The sequence below is a fragment of the Zea mays genome, chromosome 4 (assembly GCF_902167145.1).
Source record: "Zea mays cultivar B73 chromosome 4, Zm-B73-REFERENCE-NAM-5.0, whole genome shotgun sequence".
Taxonomy (NCBI): domain Eukaryota; kingdom Viridiplantae; phylum Streptophyta; class Magnoliopsida; order Poales; family Poaceae; genus Zea; species Zea mays.
The window spans coordinates 51,660,253-51,677,138 of NC_050099.1; the positions used below are offsets into that span (position 1 = coordinate 51,660,253).

At 43.1% G+C, this 16,886-nt stretch overlaps 1 protein-coding gene across 1 annotated transcript; it reads left to right on the plus strand.

Annotated features, from left to right (window-relative positions):
- Window positions 1-4,214: 4,214 nt before the first annotated feature.
- On the plus strand, window positions 4,215-7,556 carry LOC103653249 (uncharacterized). The gene is made up of 4 exons (XM_008680198.4): window positions 4,215-5,516; window positions 5,605-6,485; window positions 6,561-6,725; window positions 6,797-7,556. The coding sequence occupies exons 2-4, from the start codon at window positions 5,937-5,939 to the stop codon at window positions 7,325-7,327; spliced, it is 1,245 nt and encodes a 414-aa protein (XP_008678420.1). The 5' UTR covers window positions 4,215-5,516; window positions 5,605-5,936; the 3' UTR covers window positions 7,328-7,556.
- The last annotated feature ends 9,330 nt before the right edge of the window (window positions 7,557-16,886 follow it).

Sequence of the window (16,886 nt, forward strand, 5' to 3'; positions counted from 1 at the left end):
GTCCTAACCTATTAGGTAAAGTGTTGCTTAAAGGCTTTGGGGAGTTGCATCCCCATTTGGTAGTGGAAAATCCTAATGTTGGTCACACCTGCCAATGCCTTGGGTTTTATTTTATATTGTTTTTTTATTATGGGTAAGGTGTTGTTTTGTTTTGTGAGTCATTTTAAATTAGTTGGAGGCTGAATCAGGCTTCACTTATCTAGAATGTTTTATAGTAGGTTTCTTCATCTTTGCATAGGATGCTCAATCACCCAGTTTGGTCTAAACATTTGAGAGTTATGGGTTTCCTATAGCAGCCTTAATTTTGTACGGACGTAAAGACATTGAATACGGTAAATTTTGGGTTTTGTTGGATTATGAAAGTTTTAGTAATTTCATGATCTTCCCAAAGAGTATTGGTTTATAATTTTCATTGCATATAATTGGAGTTAGGCTACTCTGAAGTTGTTGCACCGTTGTGTCTGAACTTTAGGTGTCGTTAAAACCACTAATAAATCGACCGCGTTTTGATAGTTTCAGAGCCCAAATTTGGGAATTCTCTTTAAGAAAAACTTTTAGTTTTCTTAGTACCTTTTAATGGGTATTTACTTGTAATTGTCTGTTAAATAGATTGGGAGAGGTGGTTGTCCGGATATAAGTCGAATCTCTGATGTGCAGTATCTCAGGCTGAGTTTAGCTGTAGGTCATGCAGAGTTGAGGGCTATAAAGATAAATTTGGGTGGAACTTTATTGCAAAAGTCGTGGACAATTTCCAAACTTTTCCAACGCGTGTTCGTTGTAGTTTTAAGTTGAGTATAGCAGGAGTTATAGTATTTTGAATTTTAGTTGTCCATTGTTTCTAACCTATCAGTTTTGCAACAAAGCAGTTGCATTGTTTTATCGGTTTGGAAACCAATTCTGATACACTCATTATAATAAAAGTTTTAGGGAATGTTATAACCTTTTCAATGAGTTTATATTTGTAAAATTTTGTTAGATGCAGAGAGTTATGAGGTTTTGAATTTATGGGTCATGTTCCGTCAGGTTCTGGTGGCAGATCATGTATGTCACCTTACAAGCCAAATTAAAAAAATGGAGATAAAAAACTTTGTTTATCCTTTGAATACAAAAGTTGTAGGTCATGAAGTTTAGATGATTTTACAATATTTCTTTGTTATCATGGCTTTTATAGTGAAAAAGGTAGAGACAGAATGAGCATTTGTGCTGTTGATTGTCAATTTTCTATTTAGGGATATTTCTTTGGGAGTTTGGTTTAGTTATGGTGAGCTCTTTCGCAATCCATGTTAATTATGTTGTATGGTGGGAGGGAATAGATGTAGTGGTTGTGTTAGTTATCTTGTTATTGTATATGTGGAGCGTGGGCTAAAACAGAGAGATAGCGAGGGATATTTAAATAGGCCAGTACGTATTGTTGTGAAGCCATGTTTTCTGGTCTTGGCGTGTTTGCGTAAGTATGAAATAGTTACGTCGTGTGAAGTCTAGGTGGAGATGCAGATTGTCTGAGTTATTGGATGGATATATGGGCAGGCATAGTATACTTACATTGATTCTTGCTTGCATGATTGAGATCAGGCTTAAAATGATTTAAAAAGTAAGCATATTGCTTCTACCCTTATGTTGGCTCTAAGTGTCTCGTAATGAAGAACCTAAAGTTATTAGTCCTTCGATGAACGCTTAATCTTAGAAGAGTATAGAACCTGAATAAATCTATTGCTTGCTGTTTGGGACTACATGACCAGTTTTGGTTATGCCGCTAGTTCAATGAATTACACCATGTTTTCGGTAGAGGTGTTGTATATAAAAAGTTGTAGCCAACTTCTTCATCTTACTTGTATAAAATTTCATGACCATAGGTGTAGTAGTTAGGAGTTATGATTTTTCTCAAGTCTAGTCTTGGAATCTGTCCAGATTCTGTACAGATTTCGAAACTGACCTTGTTTGCCCAAGTTAAACTTCGAATCAGTTCTTATAAATTATAAAGAAGTGGTAGTACTTTCCTTAAGCTTTCCAACAAATTTTGGATCACCCTTTTTGGTGACCTATAAGTTAAGCTACATCTGTTTTAATTGGAATCTTTGAATCTGTCCAAATTTGGACAGCAAAGCCTTTCTTATGTCTTTTGATCTTGATATGCATTGAATTAACCTGATAGGTTTATAAATGAAATATAGACAATTTTACTGGCTTTCTAAAAAGTCTAGGAGCGCCTGAATGGGATGACTGAGACTCCAATTATGGATTTTTGAAGTGAGTAGTTGAATTCTGTTCAAGTCTGGACAAAATTTACGTTTCGCATTGTTTGGCCTTTCTAAGTGTCAAATCTTGTGGTGATGATAATACCAAGGGTATAGTGGACTTTGTAAGCTTTCCATAAAGTCCTAGTTTACTTCTATTGGATGAATATTTTGTGAGTTATGAGGAAAACAAATAACCGTTGTGCTGCTGTCTAGAAATATGCAAGCATTAAATTGATCTTTTGAAGTTACTCTTATTTGGATAGGTTTGGTTTAGGCTATTTGAGCACAGTATGTATTGCATTCATATATATATATTTATTGAAGTACTTGCATGTGTCAATGTTGATTTGGTGTTAGGAAAGCTTTGTCCGAGTTATATAGGACCGTCTACTATCTTAGCCCGAGTTGGCAGCTTGGCTTAGCACCTACAATTGTCGGAGTTTATGATCAGAGTACACCATATATTCCATGTCTTTATGTTGAGGAAGTATTTGCGGAATCCAGACCATCAAATCGAGCTAGAGTCGATTCCTGTGTAGCAAGGCAAGACTTTAGAGTGTCGTCTGCTGCGTATCTTAGAATCCTAGGAGCTTGAGGAGCTGATACGGAAGAAGTACCCGAACCTTTCTATATGTGTGAGTTTTGTTGATTTATTGATCTTTCCTTGTCGTTCTGATAGAAGCGTCGGAATTCGAGGTCGAATTCTTTTTAAGGGGGGTAGAGTGTGATACCCAATTTTTTTGAAAAGAAGTTAAATGTATTTTCCCCTTTTCTTTCGTGATTTGTGTAGTTGGGGTTGGAGTTTTTTAGGAAGCATTCACCAATAAAACAGTAGAATACTTGTTGGATTTGTGCGTTGGGGTCGGGAGCAGACGTGAGAGCGAGTTTGGGCCGTGGATCTCGATCCGGCGGTGGGGAGCCCATTAGTTTCCCCCCCTAAACCCTAGTCGCCCCCTCCCTCTCACTCCCCCACCCCTTTGGCCGCCCCTCCCCTCTCTCTTCCACTCTTGCAGCCGCCCCAATCCCTCTCCTTCTTCCCCAAGTGATTGCAGCGCCACCCCTCAACCCTAGCCCCCCCCCACCTCTTCCTCTCCAAGGTGGAGCCTCCCCGCTTGGTGTCCGTCGTGTGGGTGCGAGTCTTCCATGGGAGTTTGGAGGGAGGAAGAAGGAAGAAAAGAAGGATGAAAGGAGAAACCCAAGGTGATTTTCGTGATCATTTTGTTGTATTTGTGCTGCAATCCAATTGGTTACATGTTTACCTATGCGATTTGTAGAGGTGCTGTCCAGAAATTTAGTAGGTGGACGAACAGCAGTAGTTCTAGTGATTTCGGGGAATTTTTCGTGGGCAATTAGTAGGGATCAGTGGGAGAATCATGTAGAGCTTTGTCATACCTTTCCAACGAGTACTTATGCGCTCGATTTGGAGTTATAATTTAGGAGATATCGTTGTTTGAATCCGGTTATGTTGCTGTCCAAAAAAATAGATTTTTCAGGTGGATGAACAGCAGTAGTATTAGCAGTTTCTGGGAATTTTTCGTGGGTAATTAGTGTTAACCAGTATGATAATCATGTAGGGCTTTGTCTTATCTTTCCAATAAGTACTTATGTGCTTGATTTGGAATTATATTTTAAAAGATATCGCTGTTTGAATCCGGGTATGTCGCTGTCCAAAAGACAAAAAAACAGATTACAGGGTTCATCTTGTGGACTGTTTTGGACTAATTAGATGTTGAAATTTAATTATAAATTGTATACAAAACTTGTGGGGAATTTCATGTAGATGCTTCTGGAGTTTTTGTTTGTTACCACTGCTGTCATAATTTTAAAGTTATGAAATTATTAAGCAGCGCCGCTGCAGTTTGGTGGGTGTGGGGAGAGATGTAACCCGCGGCGGGGTTTGAGTTTGTGCGTAGGTGCGGCGTCGTTTATGAGCCTGATTATGTGAAATTGGTGCACTAAGTTGTGTGTCAAAAACAGGTGGTGGACTTCCGGATCGTACTTAGGGATTTGCCCGAACTTCCGGTAAAGGCAAGTAAATACAGTGGTGGTTGCTACCGTTTGGGTTGCATCCTATTCCCTGACATTGAGTATGCATAAGTTTTAATTATGTTAATCATTGAATTCTATGATGAAGTTTATTTGTTTGGAAGTATTAATTCTCAATTGTCTAATATTGTGGATGATCATAATTTGGTAATGATATATGTGGTTGATTCCCATCTTGGATGAAGTTGAAGTATTTTTTTGAATCACGTTATATGAAGTGTTGTAGGCATGACATGCTCATCGCATCATCCATCTTGCATTTTGAAGTTATGTCGTGATCTTATGGTCCGACCGTACCGGTACATTTTTAGCATCGTACGTTGCCCGAGGAGGGGTACGATGCGGCTCCATATCCTTAGAGGTATGAAGGCAGAAGTCATCCTTGCATTTGCAGACATTTGCACTCATGAGGTATATATGAAGTGTGACATTACTATGTTACTATTGTGGTTTCTACCTGCGAGGTGTGGTGACTAGGTGTGTTGTACGTTGTATACGTGCTGCACCTTCGTAATAAGAAGGTTGTGGAATCAAGTGGTGGTAAAACAATGTTCTTATGTGGTTAAACAGTTTGATATTATTTTACTTGCTGAGATGTGTCATCTCACTCTTGCATTACTCAATGCAGGTACTTGATACATGTTGGGAATGAGGGGAGTAGCAGCACGTCCACTTTCACTCTCACAATAACGCTGCCCAGACGCGGCCATGATTTAATTAGAAACTTATTGTCAAAGGAAGTTTGTTTTTTTAACTAGTCGTGCGCACTAGTTAATTCACTTCATGTCGTATGTTTAACTTCTCTTTGCTAGCCGATTAATAATACTTAGTATGTTTTTGTCATGATATATGTTTATACACTCTTGCCCCCTCATTTATGCAATTTTGCAAGGGGAATGCTGCCGAAATTTTATATATAGATGTCAGAAGTGTTGTTTAGTAGCATTGCGGGGTGTTGGTGGACCCCGGGGTGTTACATACGGCTGGTGGACCCACGATGCGATGCGAAGGCGCTGCGTCCCAGCGCGAAGGGCTCCACCATGGTTGATGCGATGCCTTCGCCTGTGGTGCCTGCGGTGGCTGCCAGGAGAATGCCCTCACCTGCATGGGCTGATGAGGTGGCAGGGACGAAGTGGGCCGATTTTGGAGAAGCTAACTGGGAGTTGTCTATGGACGACTACTTGACTGAAGATGTGGGCATGTTCAACGCTCATATGGGACTGTCGGCTAGCTGTGAGTGTTTTTATTGCTCTGTAGGCCTTTTCTTTTCTTCTTTTTTATGATGGTATGTGTTCTTATATTGATATGTTTTTGGCTGCAGGGGCTAGGTTTTGACAGATGGTGGCAGTGTCGACAAAGTCGGTAGAAGAGATGACCCAAGCAAAGACTGCGATGGCGACTTCGCTAGACCCGTGAGCGTGATTCTACGCTGCTATTGACTAGGGCAGAGAGGTCGCTAGCACGTCTACGGTTGAGGGTGTGGCGGCAACTAACATGTGGCAACTTCGCTACATGAGTTTTTTTACCGAGGTCTATGCAATGGTAGGCTGCTATCTTCACTGATCAAATGCATCTAGGGCGCTGGTGGATGTTGCGACCTCCCAACTGTGTTCTGAGAAGAAATGGCAGGAGGACAAGATAGAACGCCTTTGGATGCAGAATATTGAAGCCATTAAGGACAAGTCTGTGGCCGAGAACAAGAGTCAGAACCTGTTGGAGAAGGTTGACTCACTTGAGAAAGAGAATGAGGGGCTCGATCGCCAGCTAAGTGAGGAGAAAGATACCGCTTACCACAACAGGGTGGATGTTATCACTCGGGTTGGCGTGGACAAGGCACATACACTTTTTGTTGATACATATCATGATCTAGGCATGGAGACAACCCCCTTCTACAAGTCGGGGGGAGGTGGGGACCCGCTTCCTCGTCTGGATGCAAGAGGAGTTGGAGTCCCTCCTGTCTATTGCGACGACCTCATGTCTTATGCCTCCCTCGTTACCTGTGAAGGGGTAGCAGATGCCTTGTCCCATGAGGGATGTAGGCACTTCGAAGTCTTTGACCAGAGTAACGAGGACTTTGACCACAGAGTGTTCCAGGTCGAAGATGTTGTGCTAAAGAGTTTGACTGAGGCACTGTATGACCGGATGTGGGGTCCCCACGGTCATGGAGTCGTCCAAGAGAGGGCTGGTCGGGTGCTGGCACAGGTGAATGACTGTTCTTTTGTTGAGGGAGGATGTTTTTTGTTTGGTTTCTAATGCATTGTTATGTTGTTTTAATAGGCGCTAAGGGATGAAGAGATTGAGGACCTCGCTGGCTTGGAAAGCTTAATGGATACGCAAGATGCTGGTGCGAAGGCGAATACAGAAGAGCAGTCATCGCACGGGAGGGTCGGTGGTACTGACCCTGCAGCAGTGGGGACCTTGCATTCGTCTGCCGCTGAGCAGGTATCAAATAGGAGTAGGCCTGCTATGACAATACTTTTGATATTTGTTAATACAAGTCGGTTGTTGCGTAGGTTCTGGTGACTGGGCTTGCGCAAGCAAATTTTGGCTTCCTGGACAAAGGGATGGAAATGGTTGGGGCTGTTGAATGTGTTACACCATTGTCTTGTTGGAGTTCAACAAAGTTTAGCAACGATGGCTCTGAATTTGACTCATGGTCGTCGTGTAGCGAAGGGTGGTTGAGCCCTTTCGCGAAGATGGACGAAGAGTCCTCGGAAGAGAATTTGGATTTATTTGTTGCGTTAGATGTGTCCGCGGTGGAATCTAGAATGGAGGAGTCTTCATCTAGGGGCCCGACGACAACTGTGGTGAAAAGCAAAAGGAGAAGAGTGGGTGTACCAAAACGAAGGCTAGGGAGTGCCGGAGCTTCACCAAGAGGAGGTGAGGGCTCTCGAAGGCGTCGTAGTATGGGACTAGGAGGACCTCGCCCGTGGGTCTCACTCCTCAAGGTGCTTCGTATGTTGCCCCTGCGCCCTCAAGAGAGGGAGGGGGCGTGGTCAGAAGAGGGGCCTCACTGGATTGTTTGTGCGCCAACAACTGAGTGAGGTTTTGAAGAACGGGGCCTTAGGGCGCTTTTTGAAGACAGGGAGCTTAGGCTTATGTTGTTTAATTTTCGGGAGGCTGGTCTAATCCCAAAAGCAGAGCTTTTGTAATCCTTAGAAGATTTGTATTGTCGTGGCTCGACGAATTTAAGTGAAACGCTGCCCTCGCCCCCCTTCACCGAGGGACGACTATGCGGGTCTTCGACTTTTGAATGTATTCATGCATTATTAACGTTTGACTTTTGTGTGTTGTTGTGTATATCCGGTTGCACCCTTAGGTGACTTTTTCTTGGATGAGTGACGTGTTATGGACGACTTCACATCCTTAGTTGAGTTCGTGCATGTAAAGCCCTAAAATTGGTATAATATAAAAAATGCATATATTGATATAAAAGTGATTTGGAATTGTGGAGCCTTCGGAGATTTATTAGGTTTTCTTCTTTGTGCATATTCAATTAATAGGAACTAAGGTAATCAAATAACAAATAAATAAATACGAAAATAGGCATCTAACACTGAGGTTCTTGTTTTGTACTCAAAAGTGTGAAAACAAGTTTAAGTTTGAAAATAGAACTTGAGAATAGAAAGAGAAATAAGAAAAAAGAATATACAAGGAAAAATATATATGAGTACCTATAATTCTTCCTACTAGAACTTTATTTGAGAATTTTTTTGATGTTTGAAACCTAGAGATTAAAACCAGAATTCGAATTTAGTTTGAATTTTTGATTTGGAAACAAAACAGGAAATAAAAAAAGAAAGAAACAAAAGCACTTGGGCTGAAACCTCCCTGGCGGCCCACTCCCTTTCCTCCTTCAACCAGCCCAATCCGCGAGTGTGTCACTGGCGGGGTGGGACCCAACGGTCGGCCTAGGGCTTGATTCCGCCCGTGCCCGCGCTTCCAGTTGGCGCGGTTTGTCTCACTGCCTGGTGGGTCCCGGTGTCTGATGCGTCCTCAACCCCTCGGACTCGGAACGGAATTGCGCGCCGGCCGCTTCGCCTCGGTTTCGATTTCCGCGCGCTCGATGGCCCGTGCTGGGTATAAATCTGACCTCTAGCGACGCTACCCTTCACCTTATCTCCGCGACCGCCTCCCCTAAAAATATACAGAGTGCACCTCACGGCCAGAACTGTCGTGGCGTGGGTTGGACATGTCGCCGCCATTGATTCAAGTATAGATGGCCGCTCGGGGCACAAAAGACTGATCTATGTGCTTGCCGGATGCTTTGGGTTCTGTTCGTTGTGGCACCGGGATCAATGACCGATGGGATGGCGAGGAGTTGCTCGCCGTCGTGCAAGCTCCATCGCGGATCCGCCATGGTGCGTGGACAGCCTCGTCAGCATGCTAATCCTTGGTAAGGACACCTCCATTGAGTTTGCCTCTCTCCGCAGCGTGTAGCATCCGTCCGAACTAGAAATGGGCGCCATAGCTGGTAGTTGGGAGGTCCGTCCATGGGCGCCGCCTCGGCGAGCCTGTGCGCCGCCGCTCTGGTGACCGGGTGCGGAAGAAGACGATCTGTTGCCGTTGGATATGGTGTGGATGGGCTGGATTAAAGGTAGCTTACCATTCGGGAGAATTTGATCCGAGCCAGTAATCTCAGATCGTATGGCCGAGGGTGTTCAGGACTTCATTGAACGCGGATCGATGGATCGTGATCCGATGGTGGTCATGGCGTACCGCTTCGGTGTGGGTACGATCTAATCCTGACCCTCGGATATGATCCAACGGTCGTTGATCAAACATGTACCCCCTCGGCCGCCACTTTGCAAAAGAGACCCTGTCTTCCCTTAAAATAAACCCGCCATCCCCGCACAGTTTGAAGCAAGTTACAGATAGGTCCCTGGGAATTGCAATAATACCCCTGGAGTCTTATTTAAGTGCAAAATAAATATTAACAATAACCTAAAACTTGTTTAACCCATAACTTTTACGTCTTAATTCCGATTTGATCCATTCAAGTCGCGTTAGCTTCATAATAATTGTGCCTACGCTCCCGTAACATTATCTTGGCAAATAGCATGTTTCCAAAAATAAATATTCATTTAACCTATCTTTAGTAGATTGTTCCTACTAATCAAAGTTAGTTTGTATATAATTATAATGTAACTAAAATATTATTTCCACTCTAGTATGATATAGATCAAAGTGACCCCTTAAATATCTTTATCACATGACGTATAAAACCAACATAAATATCTAGATCTAATTGGTTAATCACATAGATCTTCCGAAAAAACACCTCTCTTCAACCCTAACTCCGATTCTAGTGGTTTCGTACCCACGATCTCGTAACGATGCGTAGATTAGTATTACACAGTTTATTCTTATGTTTGGTGTGATGTTAATTTTGCCTATACCATGTTTGTCTGTATTGCTACGTTTAGCAGTGAGGACACGTGTCACCTGAAGAGCAAGTTGGTACCCGGAATCTCAAGTCCCAGGCAAGTTGTGCCCTTGATCACTTCTTTTTACCCACTCATGTTCTAATTATTCATAATGATCTGCATAGGTTAATTTTGATGGGACCCAATAGTTTACCCTAGTTTGATTATCTTTATACCTTGTTTACCACTGAACTTTTTGGGTAGTACTTGCTAGTGCTTTATGTGGTTTTGGGTATGAAGATACATTGTTCACGATTATACTTTTATTATCTGTTTATTATCACTGTTCATGATAAGATCATTATGTTAATTGAAACATGGAGTGACCACCCGGGAAAACAGTGCTACCACAAGGGTTTATGGACGCCCTTGGCTGATTAATTAGGAAAGCTAGTGGAGGACTACCTTACCCAAAAGGGGCAAGGGCAGTAGGGGAGTGGTCAGTGTAGGGAGGTCCTTGGTTGATTTTGCTACGATGGCGGTCAGGCAAGAAACCTGCATTGGAGCTTCCTATAAACTGTAGCGGGTTTTCTGAAGCTAGTGGAACTTTGTAAAGGCCTCGTAGTGTTACCCTGCCTCGCCTCCTCGGTAGAGATGTATGGGAAGTCGCGATCCCTTGGCAGATGGGTAACATGACTTGTGGGTAAAGATGTGCAACCTCTGCAGAGTGTAAAACTGGTATACTAGCCGTGCTCACGGTCATGAGCAGCTCGGACCCTCACAAGATTAATTTATGGAACTAAATTCAATTTGTCATATGCATTGCATCGCAGGTGATGTTATTACTTTTCTTAATTGGGTTGGTATTTACTTATACTTAGTAACTGCTAATAAAATTTTGACCAACTTTAAAAGCAATGCTCAGCTCTAACCATCCTCTTTGGTAAGCCTTACACTTCACGTGAGCTCCCACCTTTGGCGAGTTCATGCACATTATTCCCCATAACTTGTTGAGCGATGAACGTATGTGAGCTCACTCTTGCTGTCTCACACCCCCCACAGGTCAAGAACAGGTACCACAGGATGAGGCGCATGGAGGATGCTCTGACGAGTTCGTGAGAGGTCTAGGCCGTCGTCTCCCAGTCAACTTTGGGTTGCTGGACCGTTGTCTCCTTATAATGTAATTAATTATTTATTTTGTATAGAACTCCTGTTGTGTAGTAAAGATGTGACATTCGATCCTGTGCCATGATTCATCATATGTGTGAGACTTGTCCCAGCACACCTGGTGATTATGTTCGCGCCCGGGTCTTGGTGCCCCTAAAACCCGGGTGTGACAGAAGTGGTATCAGAGGAATGTTGACTGTAGGACGAAACCTAGATAGAACTGGACAACCATTCTCTACTTACCTTTGCCACTCTGATTCTTTCTAAACTTCTCTTAATCTTTTCTCATCTATTTCCGCTTTACTCTGATTATTCTTACCTTTTCTCTCTAAAGACAAAAGTGGATTTCACACTTTGAAATCATGTACCTAAAGTGACCTTTAGGAATTAGAAACAAAAACAAAACTATAGATATCTATGAACTTGACTATTTGTTCTTATGATACTTGTTTGATTTGGATCTTTGATTGAGTGTGATGAGTTGTGGAATAATGTCCACAATTACATCTGCATATACATATAGAAAAAAATGCTCATCAAAATAACTAGATTATCTCTCATTAAAATATCCAGCCTAACCGTATCCATCTCATCTTAAAATATTCTATCCTACACTCATAGATCCATCTTATCTTAAAAGATACTCATCTTATCTTGAAAAGATCTTATGTCACCCTGATAGATCTAACTGACCTCAAAGGATTTTACCTTATCCTTATGGATTCATCTTGCACTAATTAGCATATTTATTTCACTCTAGAATAACAACCATGAGCGGAAGATCTAACCCAACCAATAGAGTCATGATGGATTGCATAATCTGCCTATCTCCACCTAACATCAAACAATTTTTTGACCTACATCATGTAGTCTATCTCATCCATATCTATCTTAACCATATTCCCCAACCGATGATATACACTAACCATGAATCAATGAGATCAAGACTGGAGAAGAAAAGATCAACCTCGTCAAGGAAGGAGAGAAGTCAAACTTAATCTTCAGATGCATTATCACTCAACACGAAATTCTTTCCCACCATAAACTTTCTTACCTTAGGCTATTCTTGCCCTAACCTACCCATTTTCATCCAACATAATAAAATGACTATACATATGGGTACCCATGCTCTCCAAATCACCCACTATTGACCATAAAAAAAATGAGACTCTGAATTTTTGGAACCAATTATAGATTAAAAAAAACTGAATTACAAACCATTCCGTTTGTATCCATTTTCTTACAAATCTCGGGGACGAGATTTCTGTTAAGGGGGGTAGGATTTGTAAAGCCCTAAAATTGGTATAATATAAAAAATGCATATATTGATATAAAAGTGATTTGGAATTGTGGAGCCTTCGGAGATTTATTAGGTTTTCTTCTTTGTGCATATTCAATTAATAGGAACTAAGGTAATCAAATAACAAATAAATAAATACGAAAATAGGCATCTAACACTGAGGTTCTTGTTTTGTACTCAAAAGTGTGAAAACAAGTTTAAGTTTGAAAATAGAACTTGAGAATAGAAAGAGAAATAAGAAAAGAGAATATACAATGAAAAATATATATGAGTACCTATAATTCTTCCTACTAGAACTTTATTTGAGAATTTGTTTTGATGTTTGAAACCTAGAGATTAAAACCAGAATTCGAATTTAGTTTGAATTTTTGATTTCGAAACAAAACAGGAAATAAAAAAAGAAAGAAACAAAAGCACTTGGGCTGAAACCTCCCTGGCGGCCCACTCCCTTTCCTCCTTCAACCAGCCCAATCCGCGCGTGTGTCACTGGCGGGGTGGGACCCACCGGTCGGCCTAGGGCTTGATTCCGCCCGTGCCCGCGCTTCCAGTTGGCGCGGTTTGTCTCACTGCCTGGTGGGTCCCGGTGTCAGATGCGTCCTCAACCCCTCGGACTCGGAATGGAATTGCGCGCCGGCCGCTTCGCCTCGGTTCCGATTTCCGCGCGCTCGATGGCCCGTGCTGGGTATAAATCTGACCTCTGGCGGCGCTACCCTTCACCTTATCTCCGCGACCGCGTCCCCTAAAAATATACAGAGTGCACCTCACGGCCAGAACTGTCGTGGCGTGGGGTGGACATGTCGCCGCCATTGATTCAAGTATAGATGGCCGCTCGGGGCACAAAAGACTGATCTGTGTGCTTGCCGGATGCTTTGGGTCCTGTTCGTTGTGGCACCGGGATCAATGACCGACGGGATGGCGAGGAGTTGCTCGCCGTCGTGCAAGCTCCATCGCGGATCCGCCATGGTGCGTGGACAGCCTCGTCAGCATGCTAATCCTTGGTAAGGACGCCTCCATTGAGTTTGCCTCTCTCTCCGCAGTGTGTAGCATCCGTCCGAACTAGAAATGGGCGCCGTAGATGGTAGTTGGGAGGTCCGTCCATGGGCGCCGCCGCGGCGAGCCTGTGCGCCGCCGCTCTGGTGACCGGGTGCGGAAGAAGACGATCTGTTGCCGTTGGATATGGTGTGGATGGGCTGGATTAAAGGTAGCTTACCATTCAGGAGAATTTGATCCGAGCCAGTAATCTCAGATCGTATGGCTGAGGGTGTTCAGGACTTCATTGAACGCGGATCGATGGATCGTGATCCGATGGTGGTCATGGCGTACCGCTTCGGTGTGGGTACAATCTAATCCTGACCCTCGGATATGATCCAACGGTCGTTGATCAAACATGTACCCCCTCGGCCGCCACTTTGCAAAAGAGACCCTGTCTTCCCTTAAAATAAACCCGCCATCCCCGCACAGTTTGAAGCAAGTTACAGATAGGTCCCTGGGAATTGCAATAATACCCCTGGAGTCTTATTTAAGTGCAAAATAAATATTAACAATAACCTAAAACTTGTTTAACCCATAACTTTTACGTCTTAATTCCGATTTGATCCATTCAAGTCGTGTTAGCTTCATAATAATTGTGCCTACGCTCCCGTAACATTATCTTGGCAAATAGCATGTTTCCAAAAATAAATATTCATTTAACCTATCTTTAGTAGATTGTTCCTACTAATCAAAGTTAGTTTGTATATAATTATAATGTAACTAAAATATTATTTCCACTCTAGTATGATATAGATCAAAGTGACCCCTTAAATATCTTTATCACATGACGTATAAAACCAACATAAATATCTAGATCTAATTGGTTAATCACATAGATCTTCCGAAAAACCACCTCTCTTCAACCCTAACTCTGATTCTAGTGGTTTCGTACCCACGATCTCGTAACGATGCGTAGATTAGTATTACACAGTTTATTCTTATGTTTGGTGTGATGTTAATTTTTCCTATACCATGTTTGTCTGTATTGCTACGTTTAGCAGTGAGGACACGTGTCACCTGAAGAGCAAGTTGGTACCCGGAATCTCAAGTCCCAGGCAAGTTGTGCCCTTGATCACTTCTTTTTACCCACTCATGTTCTAATTAATCATAATGATCTGCATAGGTTAATTTTGATGGGACCCAATAGTTTACCCTAGTTTGATTATCTTTATACCTTGTTTACCACTGAACTTTTTGGGTAGTACTTGCTAGTGCTTTATGTGGTTTTGGGTATGAAGATACATTGTTCACGATTATACTTTTATTATCTGTTTATTATCACTGTTCATGATAAGATCATTATGTTAATTGGAACATGGAGCGACCACCCGGGAAAACAGTGCTACCACAAGGGTTTATGGACGCCCTTGGCTGATTAATTAGGAAAGCTAGTGGAGGACTACCTTACCCGAAAGGGGCAAGGGCAATAGGGGAGTGGTCAGTGTAGGGAGGTCCTTGGTTGATTTTGCTGCGATGGCGGTCAGGCAAGAACCCTGCATTGGAGCTTCCTATAAACTGTAGCGGGTTTTCTGAAGCTAGTGGAACTTTGTAAAGGCCTCGTAGTGTTACCCTGCCTCGCCTCCTCGGTAGAGGTGTATGGGAAGTCGTGATCCCTTGGCAGATGGGTAACATGACTTGTGGGTAAAGATGCGCAACCTCTGCAGAGTGTAAAACTGGTATACTAGCCGTGCTCACGGTCATGAGCAGCTCGGACCCTCACATGATTAATTTATGGAACTAAATTCAATTTGTCATATGCATTGCATCGCAGGTGATGTTATTACTTTTCTTAATTGGGTTGGTATTTACTTATACTTAGTAACTGCTAATAAAATTTTGACCAACTTTAAAAGCAATGCTCAGCTCTAACCATCCTTTTTGTTAAGCCTTACACTTCACGTGAGCTCCCACCTTTGGCGAGTTCATGCACATTATTCCCCACAACTTGTTGAGCGATGAACGTATGTGAGCTCACTCTTGCTGTCTCACACCCCCCCACAGGTCAAGAACAAGTACCACAGGATGAGGCGCATGGAGGATGCTCTGACGAGTTCGTGAGAGGTCTAGGCCGTCGTCTCCTAGTCAACTTTGGGTTGCTGGACCGTTGTCTCCTTATAATGTAAATAATTATTTATTTTGTATAGAACTCCTGTTGTGTAGTAAAGATGTGACATTCGATCTTGTGCCATGATTCATCATATGTGTGAGACTTGGTCCCAGCACACCTGGTGATTATGTTCGCGCCCGGGTCTTGGTGCCCCTAAAACCCGGGTGTGACAGTGCACTTCTTGTGCGTATCCGCTGCACCCTTAGGCGACTTTTTGCTCGGATAAATGTTGCGTCTATTGGACGAGTTCACACCCTTAGGTGACTTCGCGCACTTCTTGTGCGTATCCTGCTGCACCCTTAGGTGACTTTTTGCTCGGATAAATGTTGCGTTTATTAGACGACTTCGCACCCTTATGTGACTTCACGCACTTCTTGTGCGTTCTGGCTGCACCCTTAGGCGACTTTTTGCTCGTATAAATACTGCGTCTATTAGACGACTTCGCACCCTTTGGTAACTTCGCACACTTCTTCGTATCTGGCTGCACCCTTAGGAAACTTTTTGCTCAAATAAATGTTTTCTTGTCGCACACGACGGCTAGCTTGGCACTTGCTGTCTCGGTGATTGTCTTGTTGTCGAATAGGGGAGGCTAGTTTGGTGGTCGCTTTTCGACATGCTCGGGCTATGCTCTCTTTTTGTGGGGGGGGGTTCCTGCTTTGTTTTATTACATGGCGCCGCCTCGTGAAAAGAGTGTGGGCCTGAGAAGCAATGTATCAATAGTTTTTACAAGGGCGCGAAGGCCTTGACAGCATGCTGTGTTACAGGAAGTACTTTCTCATATTATCAACGTTCGAAGAGTGTTCAAGATTTGCGCCTGTATGATCTGTGAGCCTATATAAATTTGGGGACGCTTTCTTCTTAACAATGAAGGGTCTTTCCCACTTTGGTTAGAATTGTCCTCGCGACTCTGTTCTTGGAGTTCTGATGAGGACGAGGTCCCCTTCTTCAAACTCTTTTGGAGTGACAACCTTGTCTCTCCAGGTCTTTATCGCTACTTGATATTTATTCAGTGTATTGAGGGCACTAGCCCAGTCTCTATCGAGGAAATCTTTTGTAGTTGACTCGTTGACATCGAGGATGGTGCTGGGGTCTGATCTCGGCGAACCGTGTTGTAGCTCTTGCGACGTCATGGCTTCGGCTCTGGACATCAGGCTGAACGGGGTGAAGCCTTCTACCCTAGATTCGGTTGTGTTGTCCCCAAAGCACTTCTGGTAGTTGGTCTGCCCACTTGCCCTTCTTGTCCTCTAGGAGTCTTTTCGTGCGTTCCATGACTCCATTGGACTGAGGGTGATACGCTGATGCGAAGACAACATTGGTTGTCGAACTGTTTGCCATTGTCTATTATTAGCTCGGAGGGTACCCCAAAACGGCAGGCAATGTTCTCCCAAAAGAATTTTTGAGCAGTTTTTGCTCTTATGATGGAGACTGTCCTCGCTTCGATCCACTTAGTGAAGTGTAACACCTCTGGTGTACGAGAACTAAAACTTTGGCATGACATCATGTGCACTAAAATTACATTGTGTATGATACACCTAGACATGTGATGTGATGCTTGCTTGAGTATATGATCTAGTAAGGAGATTCTTAACCCTAGGTAGGAGTGAATCTCTCCAAGGACTAGAAGCATATGA